Raw genomic sequence first — 15882 nt, forward strand, 5'->3', positions numbered from 1 at the left:
AAAAATTTAATACCAGATTTCTGAAGGAAAAAAACAAAGTTTACTCACGATGATTTATCGTCAGAAAATTTCAATTCGAGATATGACCGCCAGTATCATTTCAATCGGTGTCGAATTATCGTTACGTGAGAAACACTGATGAACGCTCATCCGGACCATTCATGTTCCCATGCGGATCGTTGATAATTTCGTTAGCTACCGAGCTCATTGTCATAGTTGAACACTCTCGTGAAGGCACGCACTGGAATTCGGTCCCATCAGAACGTTTGACCCGCGAAACCTTTCATAGCGCGTAGTTAGGGCCAACGACACGCGTGCTCCAGGCGCATTCACAGAGAAGAAGTGTGCCGCACTTGCACAGCCGGTAGTGATCCGCATTGTCAGCTCGTTTAAACAATTGTTCGCTTACGCGGTCGGCTTATTTGCATAGTATACATGCTGCTGCTCCCGGCGTACGCGCCCAGCTTGGCGCCGTCGAACCGGAGAGATTCAGTCGGTGACACATTTAGGTTTTTGTTATCTAATTATTCTAATATATACGGCATTTTAAGACGTACGGTTTCAGACGACTATTACAGTGCCGCGCAGAAAATCTTACTGCATGTTGCAACAATTTACTTACAGTAAATTAGAAAAGGTAGCATTATATGGCTACTCATTTACATTTTATGTAATAAGTTTGTTAATAATTATTATTTTATATTGAAATTTAACGATTATATTCATCAAAGTGTTGTTTAATAGATTCTAAACTCAAGGTTCTGAAAAATTTATTACATTGGAATATTATTTATAATATAGCGATATCGCCTGATGGTCGAAAAGGAACAAGAGTAGCAGTATGGGCTACCACGAAAATAAATTTAAAAATTGGTTTTATTTAAAAAGTATTTAGTTAATTCTCCATGGTTTAGAATTTTCTTACATTCAGAAACATTAGAGATATCATTTTATCCTTGTTATTTAATGTTAAACAAAATGCTATGATATTATTTTACTTTGCATAACTCGAAATATGAACACTTGAGTGTACACAAAAAAAAATTTAGTATTAAATCAACAATCTTTGTTTCATATTTAAGCAAGAATATAAAATCTTCTTGGAAGAATTTATAATCTTAAATAGATATAATTTGCTTACATCAAGACAATTTTCTCTTCATGTAAGCAAATCGTGTCTGTTTAAGATTATAAATTTTTCGAAGAAGATTTATATTCTTGCTTGTATATAAAACAATGATTGTTGATTTGATATTAATTTTTTTCTGCGTACATATATTCGCGTGATAATGCGTTCAAGTTTAAAAAGAATGGGGGGAGGAAGTATGTGTAATTAAATGTTAAAATGTATCTTGAAAAAGTTTCGAAATGCTTGAAAATAAGAATGCTTTATAACAAATGTCGGCTATTAGTAACGGCAGGCTATTAAACAAATGATTCTATAAGTATAATAATTACTAGAATTCGTCACCTAATAACAGAGATAATACGAGGTCATAATAACTACACAGCCTATAATATCATCTTCTCTATAATTACAAAATTTAAAAGTAATTTTTTACCTTGTCTGTCTTAAGTTATTTCTTTATGTCTCACTTGCTTCATCAATACTTTAATAACATTCGTGACTTTACAATATTTTTTATAATAATGCATATATTCGTCTTACAGGAACGCTATTTCTTTAAGTTCGATAAAAGGTTTATAAAAAATGTATTGACTAATTGCTTTAAGTTTGTGTACTGAAATGTTCCCATAGGTTTTTGCTGCAATTTTTAATACTAAACGCGATTCTACGTCGCTTTATCTTAATATGAATCGTATTCTGTATGATGCGGACGACACTTTTAGCGATAATTATGTGCAGGAAGTGTGTAAGAATATTGTACGGAGCCTCGTAATCTCTGCTTGGCTTGTATGTACACTAGCGTTAGGCGCGGCCATCTGATTCTGGATTTTATTCGTTACATATGAAGACTACGTTCGTTGCCAGCATGGAATGAGAAGAAGCCAGCTGCTGCTAAACGAGAATGCGGGTTGAATTGGCGGTGGCATTAGCTGGCGAGGGGCAAGTTGCGGCGCTCGTTCGATTAGGTCGATTGGTTTTTCGCGTGTTAATTCGCACTTTTCGCAGCAACCAGTCGCAAATTATCCCCCGCGGAAAGCAATGCATAAAATGTGCGATCGGCCTTTATCGCTGAATGAGCGATAGGCGCATGCCGAGCTCGTTTTTTCTACCATTTCGCTTCACTCTGTTCTTCCCCCACGCTTCCCACTTAACGAAGGGACTTGAAGAAGTGCTTTCGATAATCTCTTTTAAAGGCGCTTCCACAGAGAGATTTAAAGAATTAACCGCTCGTGGAGTTGACGCCTCGGTAATCTTCGGTCATTTTCATCCGCGCGAATTCCAGTGGCAAAACGTCCTGTTCGATTCAAAAGGGAAGAGACGCGAGAAACGGCGGATATAATCTCGGCTAGCAGTTCAGAATGACATTAACTTGCGTCAGAAGATATTATCTTGATCGATAGTATGTTAGTAAAAAATGATATAACCTTGGAGAATGATACTTCATCTTACCGCGACAACGATATTGCAAAACAAACTCAGGATACTGTAAACGACGTAATTATCTTCGACTTGAACATCATTAATAGCGCAAAACATGTAATTATCGCCCCAATATCGTCGCATTTTTCCAATTATTGCAAAGTATGTATCGAGATTATTACTTGACTTACAGTTCACAAAAATCGATTAGGATTAGATAAAATGTTCAATGGATTATTATTAAGAAACAGTTTTGTTAAAGTTGAAAAGAATTTAAAATTTTATATTTTTCGCAAAATTGTCAATGTTACCAATTATTAACAAAATTACGTAAAAACATGCTATAATATCTCATTTTGTATTCTTTTGAATAAATAAAATGTTATTTGACCTTTTTTAAGAATTTTGTTCTTAAGCTTCTATTATTTCGCTTTAAATTATTTTTTAATTGTTTTTGATATTACGATAAAAACTAAATTTTCTTTATAATTGGATTGTTATGCAGTACTACTCTATTTGGTAAAATCAGGATCTTCAAAATTAAATCAAAATTAGTATTTAAATTCCTCCAATTAAACCCAAATTATATTGCATATTAAGTTTTTTAAATATAAATTTTCAAATATAAAAATGCACATTAATATTTACATTTTACTATAAGATCTTACAAACTCGAAAATAATATTATTTAAAACATCACTTATTATTATATTATTAGTTTTGTCTTATTATTTATGTCCATTTATGATTATTTTAATAAAAAAGAAAATCATTTGCGTTAATAAAAAAAACTAAAAGTATTAAAATGAGAATATATTTACACTGTTAAAAATGTCAATATATTTTTAAATTACACATTAAATTTAATGTTTCTATATCTGAAAAATACATGCATGAAATTTAGTACATTTTTGACAACATTAAATTTACATTAAATGTGTTCATTCAATGTACCATCTTGAAATTTACTTCCGTTAATTTCATCAAATTCTGCTGCCGATTTTTAACAGTGTCTCTGCCAATTAAATATCTCTTATTGTTGCAATTTTTAAGTGCGTAATTCTTAATAAAAATATTATTAAGGCAAGATGTGAATTTTTGGATAATTTATTTTGAAAAAATTTACTGTATCAATTATCTTATCAATTAACGTTTGAAATCAATAAGTGCTTGAACTTTTCTGGGAAGTGGAAAGGACGCGTCGATAGGTATTCAGCTAAGTTCAGCGATAGTTTCGTAGCTGGCACTATTTCCTCAACAAAGTGTTATCGATGTGTTAACTTGTGGTTCGTTCAACCCTCGCGATCATGCGAAAATAGCTTTCAGTCGATTAACGATTCGATGCAATGAGCAGCTATTGCATCAAATGTACAACGCATACATATCTAGATTTGATTTGGAGCATAAAAATCGTAAAATTTTCTGAATAAAGTTACATATTTTTACTTCGATAACAATTTTAGGAGATTTCACTTTTTCTTGTGTAAACTTGATGGAGGATAACTCGATGTAATCTTTCGTATGGAGAAAATAATTTCAACTTTCCGTGATGCTTTTAAAATGTCACAACTGTCTTATTTTTACAAGTTGTTGATAATATCACAGTAATCAATGATACTGTAAGTTAAATTAAATTACATTCACGTACCGTGAATATAAAGAGTCAGTAATATCTTATCGAAACGATAAGAAAGAAAGCTAAAGACGATAACGAAAAATGCATTGAACCAAATGTATATTCTATACATGAACAATAAATAAATTTATAAAGATTAAATATATCCAATAAAGTCTAATTACCTATATACGAACGTGAAATATAATATATATTTTTGATCATCGTATCGATATTAGTATTAATCATTAAGACTTAATTATATGGTTTTAATTATTATAATTTTTTAGAAGATAGAAAATGATAATAAATTATCAATTAATATTTTAAAAAAATTAAAAACATCAATCAAAAAACATCAGACGCAAAAAAAAATTTATTATCTTTTTACGTGCACTTTATCTGTATTAATTAATAAATGATAATATGAGGAAATGAGAAAAGAATATGACGACAAATATATTTTCGAAATTTATTTGTAGAAATTATTCAACGTTAAAATTAAAAAAGATTGATGTAAAATCACAGCTGTGTAGCTTGTTAACATATAGTTAAAAAATAATTTTCCAAGAACGGTGCGCCCTGTGAGCCGCACATGCATGTGCTAATTTATAGTAAAGCGAAGTATTTACAGACACACAAGTCCTCTGTTTGCTTAATGACGGTATGTTACTGTTTATACTATGTGCTTTGAAAGAAAACGGGCGGATGTGCATACATAAACAGAGTCGTTCTTAGGCCAAGTTGAGTTTTAACAAATATTTTCCGACCGTTTGAAATAAAATATAACCCGTTATAAACGCAATGGTTTGGGCGCATCTGATTCTAAAGGAAGAAAAGTGCATATTTCAATCTTGGATTTATGAATAAATAACTGAATCAAATATTTTTCATTGATTACTTTTAGAAGACAAAGAAATTCTTAATTCTGTTTCGATACGTATTTAATACATATATGTATATCAGTTTTGTATCGTAAAAACTTGAATTTTTAACATTTGCGTTCTATGCATATAAATTTTAGTTATATCATACACAATTAATTATAATTAACCAAAACATAAAACTAACCAGTATTCTCTGTTAGGTTAATACTGTTATAATTACTCGTGTGTATTATTGATATAGTTTACCATAAAATTTGGTTAATTAGCATTTATTTCATAATCAGTTACATTTCAATTTCCGTAAACGATCATTTAAGATTCTTGCCGAGATAATTATCCACATTAAATGCTGATTTACATGCGTCAGCATCGTTTTTACGTGTCCTCGATATAATGAGAAATCGTTATATGCGCGCGATTCAGACCTCGGTACTACGCGATAAGATCCTTTGGCAGAAGATGTACGACGTTCGGAGAAAGAAACCGCCGCCGAATCGTGAGCAAGAACTCGGTGCACCATATTCGGAAGCGCCGTATTTTCGCAGGACTGGACGACGATATTTCATCGCCCCGAACTGAACCGCAATTTTTCTGTGTTTATTAATTCCACCATACTTTTTGGAGGTTATCAGTAATGTTACTGTTTAAGACTGAAATGAATCATTGAGTGGTAACTTCCATTGGTTTACTTCCATTAATTTCTACACATTGGTTTGGCAACTTTTGCTAATATTTCGGAGTTAACTGATTACAACGATGTAACGAGCGTTAACGAATGGTCCGATTTTTTTTTGGTCTGATTAATTAAAAAAAAATATTTGAAATATAATATTATCGTGTTTGTATGTTATAAAATACTTATATAATTACGTTATCTCCTTTCTGGATCGATAGTTTCTGTTTATTTATTTTAATGATGGTCTTTTCCTAACGATACTGAGCTTTCGTGAGGTAACGACTTCCGCACGAGACAGGCTGTCTTGCGTGCGTTGATCTCACGGCTTACTTTAAGTACATGATCACCATTTGCAATTTCTTTCCGTTTGTATGTTACTCACGTAAAGGTACGTTTCCTAAGAGTACGTCCATTCATTCATTCATCGGTAACGTCTGTTGGTTAGTGTGTTTTCTTTAAGGGTCGTTAAAGCGTCGCTATCGACTATGGATGACTTTCAGATTCCAAAGGAGGAATCGATCTTCTGAACCAAGCGCACTGAATGGCGCATCGCATTTATTGCGGAAAGAAAGTTCTCTCCTGATTTAGAGATTGGCATAACATGTTCTTGTTACAAATGTTTACATGTTTTTTTTTTTCACACAACTGTCGGGAAATATGACTGAAGATATATCAGAATATATGAATATATATATCAGGACCTTTTTTTTGAATACTTGTAGAAAATAGTAAATGGGTAGGATTATAGTTTTCAATTACCCTTGCCAAGATTCTTTTTGCATTGTGAAACGGTAGGGGAGAGGGAAATAACGAGAGGCAGATGACCTTAAGATTTGTCAATTTTTCCTAATTTCCGTAATAATGTAAAAATAACAATCTATTTTTTGTTCAGATTTATTAAAGCCTTGTTTATCACTAGTAAAAATTAGAAGCTGTTAAATAAACTAGAATCTTTTAAAATTTAGATTTTTTTTAAGGACATGTCAATTTTGTCATTTTGCCCCTATTGCGGGTAAGATGACGAACAATCAAATAAAATTAAAACTGTACTTATGAATAAAAAAAATGTATTTATGATATAATAAACTTATATTATTCCGATATTACAATTTAATTAAAAAAATGTAAATAAGAAATATTTATGATGTGTAAAAATAAAATTATATCACATAGAATCAAGTCATAGCACAAAGAAATATGCTTAATATATTATTCATATTTTAAGTCTCTTATGTAGGACAAATCTAAAAGTTACATTATAAATCGATTTTTGTTTATTCTTCGATATATTACATAATGCGTCATTTTACTCAGTTTATTATTTTTTACTCATTGTGTTTATTTATTTATTAAATATATATGTTTCGATATGAAAAGACGAAAAATATAAATACGCTTTTGATGCGTTTTTAGTCATACAATATTGTGATTTTATAGAGAAAATCTTTACTATAATTACGTCATTCCTTATGAACAAACACCAAAAAATTACAGATGTTTCTAAAATTCTTTTTTATTACCAGTCGCTGAACAATCGTCAGTAAATGACTATTTCAGAAAAGTATTAAAATAATATTTTAAAATAATAAATTGCGAATTAATTACATTTTTTATAAAGATTTTTATTAAAATATCATTTTTTATTTATTATACCCTACCATAGGTAGGGTGACCCTACCATAGATTATTATCATCTAAAGTCTGTAATGAATTTAGCACCAGTTCGTTATTTGATTTTAATTTGCAAACATTAACAATTCATCATCTTACCCCCTTTCCCTTACTTTCGAGTTCTTCCTGCGTGGTGTTAATTTAATATGCAGCGATGCAAGTAACGCATGTTGCTCGTTTAAATATAAAAATTCTCCAGACGTGTCAGAAGTATATTGAGGCCGAGGGGGAATTCACAACCCAAAATTTTGTACACCAATGCCGATTTTTGGCATTGCTGTAAAACACTGCCGACATTTTTGTACACTGCCGACAATGCTTAATGTTAGTCAATGCCTACAATGCCGTCAATCCTATATTAAAATTAAGGCAATGCCATGCAATTATGAACACTACCGCGTGCCCATTATCATACGCCAATGCCTGCACAAAAATTCTAAAGCTTTCCCGAAGTATTCAAAAATTTTTGTGCTCAACCCCATGATCGAAAAACCGACTCTGAAGTGAGCTCACCACTCCCCAACCACTGACGACAATGCCGTCAATATTATAGGTCACTGCTTACTTTTTTCGGCAGTTCACTGCCGAAATTTTGTACACCAATGCCGGCTGTGAATTTCCCCTCGATTGAGGCGATATATTTCGTAAAATATGCGGGAGTAACACATGATTCCCCCTATCAATAAACATTCTAAAATGCATGAAAGCTGACATCATTTATCTTTCTATTTTTATCGGCGTGGTGATGCTCGTATCTTCCTTACAAGGTTGCATCACGATGCATGAAATCAGCATACGATCAATTCGCCACCGTGCAGATGATGAGTCGGTCGACAGCACATTGTCTCGCGTATTTAACAATCTAATAAAGTGAACAGGTACTTACAGTATTCGCGACTTGCTGTCGCTCGACCTAAATTTCAAGTTTACTGCTTCAGTCACCGAGGTCAACTAGTGTCAACGCGATAGATGATGATGAGCCGCCGTTGTTGCGTCGGCAATAATTCTACGAGCGAGTAAAACCGTCAGAGGATAAACGATGCTCCACTTAATGTATTATAAATTGCGAAAGTATTCTAAGTATTCTGTCATAGATCACGTGATGAATAATTGAGGATCTGCGAGACAAAGTCACATTCTCGTAAAGTCTTTCCTTCGCTGAAATAAATTTTGTTCGGAATATACAGATATACCACATCGTGGAATAAGCATGTTTATTTTAGTTATCAAAGAAGCCACAAATATCTCAGTATGTGTTCTTCTGGTTATCGATTTTGTCTTTCTCTCTCTCTCTCTCTCTCTCTCTCTCTTTCTTTCTCTCTCAGTGCGATAAAAGATATTTCGCGAATAATCGTAAACTTTAGTAATTTTAAATTATAAACAGAAAAGATAGGTCGACATGTCAACTGTGCATCAGCATGATATAGATTATACGCACGGAATAATCAATATTCAACATATATATGCGAGTTCATTAATCACATGTATGCATGCAATTATTCATTAATCACATGTATAATGCCAGATTGTAAGTACATATATTAACACAAAGTATATACACGTTATTCATTATTTTTCAATTGTTAATTTGACTCTCGATTAAATTGTCTAATAATTTTATTCACGTGCTTGCAAATAGAAAATCTAAGAAAATCTCCTTCGCTATTTATCGATTTTCGCCAATATGTTAAAAATTTATCGCTTTATTAAAAGACGAGTCCGGGAAAATTAATTAAATACGATAATATACATGACAGTTCGTACGTCAAATTATCGGATTGTAATTACATTAGTTAACATGAAGTACATTTCCTTTAATATAATTTTATATACATTGTATTTAATATAATTAATTTAAAATATATACAATTTATTATAATTATATTAAATCGAGAGAAGGCCATAGCAGAATGATATTGCTTAATAATAATTCTTATGTGATTTTATATACACTGCAAAAAAATGCTGTAATATGAATTAAATGTAGTTCGATTCAATTAAATGAATCACAGGTTCCCTAATATATTCAATTGATTAAATCAATTAAATTTTATTCACTTAACTATATTTGTTATTGACTTTACTTTTAAACTTTTTTTGTTTTATTAGTACTGTAATTGAATTAACAAAATATTTCCAATTAGACTGATGCTGTTGATTCAACACTTTTTTCTCTGTGTACATTTTCTAGTTCTTTAAACTTGCGCTACTACTTTCAGTCTTGAAACGCAGTTCATAAATTGAACCGGAATATAATAATACATGACAGTATTAAATCACAATATAATTTTATATTAATATTAAATATCATGGAGTAAAGTATTTCTCCATACTTGTAAGATTTTCTAAGGATTTCTTCTTTTAAGTTTTTTTCCTTCTAAAAAAGCTTTCCCAGATTCTCATTATAAAATGATTAATTAATGTTGCAGATGAACGAGAAGATGTGCAGAAGAAGACGTTCGCCAAATGGATAAATTCGCAGCTTCTCAAGGTAAAGGATCTTGTTCGGTCCAATTACCGTGTTCGCCTGTTATTACACACTCCATTTATTCGCGGGGCTGTACCGCAATGCACGGTATGCGAGGAGTTTCGCTCTTAAATCTCTCCATGCGTGAAACGTAATAAGTATCTACGCGTGCTCATACTTCTCTGTTCGTTATCTCCTAACGCGATTTAATAGCTCGTCGAAGGATGCTTCCAGCGAGGAAAAATCCGCTGGACGGATGTTTAATCCTGTCTTACTTTCCGTAGAACCATCACGAGCCGATCAGCGATCTGTTCATCGACTTGCGAGATGGAAATCGCTTGCTGTCACTCCTGGAAGTGCTCACCTCGAAGACTTATGTAAGTATGCCGCGCGTGCCTGTCGGCACACCGATAATCGCTTAGCGCGGCTTAGCGGCGATCCGTGATTCCGCGCGAGTTTTTCCACGTCGACGATGGACTGTCGAAAGCGCAGTTAGATCGCGCAAAGCCGATCGTTAGAACATCTTCTGACGCTGACGGCGCATCCTAATAAAATTGTTCCTCATGCATTCCGCGTCACCACACTCGCGTTCGCTGCGTGGCGAATTGCGAGCAGGTGCACGTGCGTCGAGGATATTTGCATAAGAGTGCACGATTACGTATGCGTGGTAGGCGTAAGAATGTACCATTCCCCAGATATAATACACGAGCGTCACGACATTTGCATTGCCCCACGCAGATGTTCGCTTTCATCGTTGAAATTTATTTTGCACAATGGCCATATAAAATTAGAATACTGTATACACGGAAAGAGTAATTTTACTGCAGCATCATTAGCTAGATACAGATCAGAAAATAATTTTACAATGAGTCATCTAAATAATTATGTAGAACGCTCAAGCATGATAATGCTGCGAACAGTTTTGATATTCTAGCAACCATTTAAGTATTGTATTATAGAATTTTTAGAATGGTTCAACATAATTATTTTCAGATCTGTATTTCAGCAAATTGTTTTTTCCGTATAAAAATGTTGAAACAAGTTGAGGGAATTCTAGATATAATGTGTGTTTTTTTTTAAAGCAAGCATAAAATAAAACGAAGATTATTTATTTTACAGAAAAGAGAACGCGGTCGGATGCGAGTGCATCATCTCAATAATGTTAATAAAGCATTGCAGATTCTTGAACAAAATAATGTAAGCATATAACTGCAATATATTTATATACTTTATTATGCTAGAAATATTTAACTACTAAACACTGTTTGACAAAATTACAAAATAGAAGTAAATCGCAAAAAAATTTGTTTTATTTTACATTAATAAGATATTGATTTTATAAGATCTTGTTTAAGTAAATTAATAGATTCTTTATATAAATAGATTATATAAATTTTTATCAATGCTATAAAATTGTGATATTTTAGGTGAAACTTGTCAATATTAGCAGCAATGACATTGTTGATGGTAATCCTAAATTGACACTTGGTTTGGTATGGAGTATTATTCTTCATTGGCAAGTAAGTTCTCGGTGACAGTTTTCATATAAATTTTAAGTACATATTACAGATTTTATTTTTACTTTAATTTGTAATAATATTATTCACTATGACATTTATATTACTTAATATTTTTTATTAAATTAATTGTAGTATTTATTTTAAAGATAATATCTTTTTAATTTAGCTGATAATGGTCACAAATTTATACATATACAATCATTTTGTATATGTATAAATTAAAATCTAACTAAAGTATGCCTTGGTTATATTAAGTATATAATTGATCACATCAGTGATTAATTCATATTTGAAGTGAGAAACTTAATTTACGCGAAACTATTTTTTATTTTTAAAGGAGATTGGAGACTCCATGAATGAAATTTAAATCGAACAAACGCGACAAAAATAATTTTAACTCATTGTCAGTAATATTGAAGGAATTAATAAAGCATTTACTTTTAGTGAGAATTGAACTTTTAGTTTTCCTTTAAATCTGTAATCAAATGTATCGTAAAACGATACCTATTTATGTACAAGATATTTTATCTCATAAATGATAAAAGTAGAAAATAAAACAAAAGCATTTTGCGCTAAATTTATTCTGGTTTTTATTGACGTATTGATCTTAATTTGTAATTATCGTTAATTACAGCAAGTTTTCATTATTATCAGTTTTTCTATCAATATGTTACATTACAGGTACATTATCATTTGAAAGATCTAATGACAGAATTACAACAAACCAATTTAGAAAAAACACTTCTTGCTTGGTGTCGTCAAAACTCGCAGGTAAATATGTGAAAATGTTATAGATATCGCATTAAATATTATTAAAAATTAACCAACAATAATTTCATTTTTTTTTTAGAATTATCCTGGTGTTGATATTAAAAATTTTACAACGTCTTGGTCGGACGGTTTAGCGTTTAATGCGATTTTACATAAATGGAAACCTCACTTGTTTGACTTTAATAATATCGCGCGTAAACATCCAAATGCTAGATTGGATCACGCTTTTCGGCTTGCACAAGAACATCTTAGTATCGAACGTCTTTTAGATCCTGAAGGTAATTTATTTTAAGACATGAAGATTTTTGAAAAAAATTTATATCACTTGTAGTTTGGTTAAAAGTATATAAAAAATTGTTAAATTTGTTAGTTTATCGAGAATTGATATTTTATGCCATATTTTTCATTTCAGATGTTAATACTTCAGTACCAGACAAAAAATCCATAATGATGTACGTTATGTGTCTATTTCAATCGTTACCACATTCTGGAGATGACATTGGTGAAATAGATCTTTCAATCGCAAGTGATAGTACTCCAGTTAGCCCTGTTACAACACCAGGAACAGAGGTATGTGAATGATGATTTAGGAAACGGACGAGAAAATTACATTGTACCAGCGTATGACATGTAAACAAATTAACTTGCAGACTTCTTTAACGTTCGGCAATTTCGGAATGCCAGCATCCCGCCCAATGAGTTTAGCTACAAATGTTTCTGTCGAGCTTGGTGGTTATCAAGTTGCGCTTGAAGATGTTCTAACGTGGCTTTTGGAAGCAGAGGATAAATTGAATCATGCCCCCGAGCCGGGCTCAACTCTAGACATACTGAAACAACAATTCCACGAGCATGAAACCTTCTTGATGGAACTATCTGGTCATCAAGATGGAGTAGGAACTGTTTTAGAGGAAGGTGCAAGATTGTTAGCTGAAGGCGGATTGCAGAAAGATGAAGAGCATGAGGTTCGCGTGCAGATGTCTTTATTAAATTCTCGATGGGAAGGACTTCGAATGCGCGCTATGGAAAGGCAGACAAGAATTCACGAAGTACGTATTTTGTTGGTGAAAATGATATATTGCAGAGATATTTTTTATACATTCAGTTATTTCTTATAAATTAAATCTATAACTATTTTTAGGTCCTAATGCAAATGCAACAGGCTCAGTTAGATGCGTTACGGCAATGGTTGACAAAAACCGAAGACCGAATTTCGCTAATGGCAGCAACCGAATTGAATCCATCGTCTTTCGAGGAACAACTGAAACATCTCAACGAATTAGAACAAGATATTCATGCGCAACAAAATGTGGTTGATGGAATGAGGAACATGGTAGTGGTCGTTGACGAAGAAAATTCTGAGGCGGTTTATGCGCAAATGGAAGATCAATTGTCTGCTCTCGGTGAACGTTGGAGTCACATCTGTCAGTGGAAAGAGGAGCGACGCCAACGATTGGAATCTTTATCTACGCTTTGGCAGGACATTACTGATGATTACAAAAGGCTGGTAGCGTGGTTGAACGAAACGGAAATTACATTAAAACAAATGGAAGCTAACCCGGCGTCCGAATTTGGCGAAGTACTAGACAGAATAAAAAAATTGCAAGTTCTTAAAGCGGAAATGGATATAAATCAGAAGAAATTAACATCTCTACAAGAATCACTTCAGGATTTAGATGGCAACAGCTCGTCTTCAGAGTACGCAAATATCCTGGAAAAAATTGAAAACCTACAAGATCGATGGGAAGCTGTTGGACAAATCATGGAAGTGCAATCTCAAAGGGTAATTTAAAGTCTTAAAAATGTTATCTTTTTTGAAAAGAATACGTTTGATCTTTAATTCTAATCTTTATTTTATCGCACACTAGATAACAAATTCTGGATTTGAGTTTGACTTGAAGTCCGAAGAGAACACAACATCTATTAAAGGGAATGAATGGATGTCCGAAACGGTGACGAGTATAGCATATAAGGACGAGATTACTGCTACAGTATATTTTTTCTTATTTCTTTCAACATTTTTTGTATCTGGTTTTCGTGATTCACGTCGTATTTTTCTTTTCAGTCAACGCCACATAGCGATTCAAAGAAACGGCGCGTTGATAATACTACTAAACATGAATTTGAATCGGCATTACTTCGTTTATATAAATGGCTAGATTATGTCGATTTAGAAATTGGCCGTTCGGAAGGTGTATTTGACGAATTAAGCGTGGAAGAGAAGAAAGTTGTTTATGAAGATACTCTTGCAGATATGGACTCGCATAAAAATGAGTATGATAAAGTTCTTGAAATTGGTAAACAGTTTATCGATGAGTTAAAAAATGCAAACGAATCCACTGAAGAAGAAGAATCAAAGATTAAGGATATACAAAATTGTTGGATAGCGACAAACAATCGTCTTCAAGAAATAAAGAAACGTATAGATTATCTGGAGGAAGTAAAGAAATTCCGAACCGACCTAGCTAGCCTAAATCTAATGCTAGAAAGTTACACCAAGTGGTTCGATACGAATAAAGAAAACAATCAGATAGAACCATTTAGGGTAAGCTAAAATATTGCCTTGAAGATGATTTAATGTTTAACATGTATGTATGCAACGTTTTAATTTTAATCTGAAAACTTTATTCAGGTTAAAATGAAATCAATGAAGTCTCATGACGAGCGCATAAGAAAAATACTTGAAAAAGCTAAGGTATTATCAGAAAATCAAATTGCTATTACGGAAATTGGTAATATGGACGAAGACGTAAAAGCTTTTCTCACTAACTGGGAAAATTTGTATGTAATGTAAGTATTATTGTAAAAATATGTACATATTATAAATTAATGTGTTTCTTAATAAAACATTTATTACATTTAGGTTATCCGAACGATTGACTGAAATAACTAATGCTATCGATCGAACACCTCCTAAAAAATACATTGAAGCAATTACCAATCTGATGTCGTTTATTAATAATGTGGAAGGTGCTCTATTGTCAGAACATATAATTATATCAGATGATACGCTTATGAAAGAGCAATTAAAAAGATTTAAAAATATACAAAGTTCGTTATTAGAACAACAAGAAATTTTCAGATATGTTAACTCCACTGGGCAAGATTTAATAGCGAAGATAAATGATGATTCTTTGGGACAACGGCTCAAAGATGAATTGCAGGATTTGAATACTAAATGGAGCGATATTCCTATTATTTTGGAAGAAAAACAGCAAACTCTTACCAAAAGTAAATAGAAAATAAATGTTTTTCATTTTTTGCTAATGATAGTAAATTTATTAATATACAATGTATGTTTCAGACATTGCAATTTTGCAAACATTTAATACCGAACTTTCTACTCTTGAATCTTGGTTGAAAAAATCATCATTGTATCTAGAAAATTTATCTAAAGATAACATTACGGATAATATTGAAACAATGGAATATAAATTGGAGCAAATTCACTCGTTTTCTGAAGAAATAGATAAAACAAAACCACAGATAGAAGCACTTCGATTATCGGCAAGTGGAATATTCGAAAAATGTGAACCCAATTTGGAAAGCCTGTTAAATAGCAAACTGGAAGCTATAACGTATAAATGGAATACAATTGTTAATGACATTAAAAGTTTAAACGATAAATGTGAAAACACTTTAAAGAAAAATGATAACGTAAGTACAAACTAATAATGCAAATATAGTTCTTTGTAAATGAAAGTGTAAATATTTTTGTTGTATAACTGTT

General features: G+C 32.1%; 1 protein-coding gene across 11 annotated transcripts in view; it reads left to right on the top strand.

The window, feature by feature from the left end:
- The window catches only part of LOC105202434 (dystrophin, isoforms A/C/F/G/H), a 508516-nt gene that overhangs the window by 16273 nt on the left and 476361 nt on the right, over window positions 1-15882 (top strand). For all 11 annotated transcript variants that reach the window (XM_039451747.1, XM_039451745.1, XM_039451744.1 and 8 more), the window contains 14 exons: window positions 9827-9888; window positions 10149-10241; window positions 10984-11061; window positions 11292-11384; window positions 12066-12155; window positions 12235-12433; window positions 12568-12725; window positions 12806-13201; window positions 13294-13935; window positions 14021-14143; window positions 14218-14697; window positions 14785-14942; window positions 15016-15383; window positions 15457-15809. In XM_039451747.1, the coding sequence (XP_039307681.1) occupies window positions 9827-9888; window positions 10149-10241; window positions 10984-11061; window positions 11292-11384; window positions 12066-12155; window positions 12235-12433; window positions 12568-12725; window positions 12806-13201; window positions 13294-13935; window positions 14021-14143; window positions 14218-14697; window positions 14785-14942; window positions 15016-15383; window positions 15457-15809 (3293 nt within the window). The remainder of the gene's footprint in view (window positions 1-9826; window positions 9889-10148; window positions 10242-10983; window positions 11062-11291; window positions 11385-12065; window positions 12156-12234; window positions 12434-12567; window positions 12726-12805; window positions 13202-13293; window positions 13936-14020; window positions 14144-14217; window positions 14698-14784; window positions 14943-15015; window positions 15384-15456; window positions 15810-15882) is intronic.

The sequence above is a fragment of the Solenopsis invicta genome, chromosome 7, assembly GCF_016802725.1.
Source record: "Solenopsis invicta isolate M01_SB chromosome 7, UNIL_Sinv_3.0, whole genome shotgun sequence".
Classification (NCBI taxonomy): domain Eukaryota; kingdom Metazoa; phylum Arthropoda; class Insecta; order Hymenoptera; family Formicidae; genus Solenopsis; species Solenopsis invicta.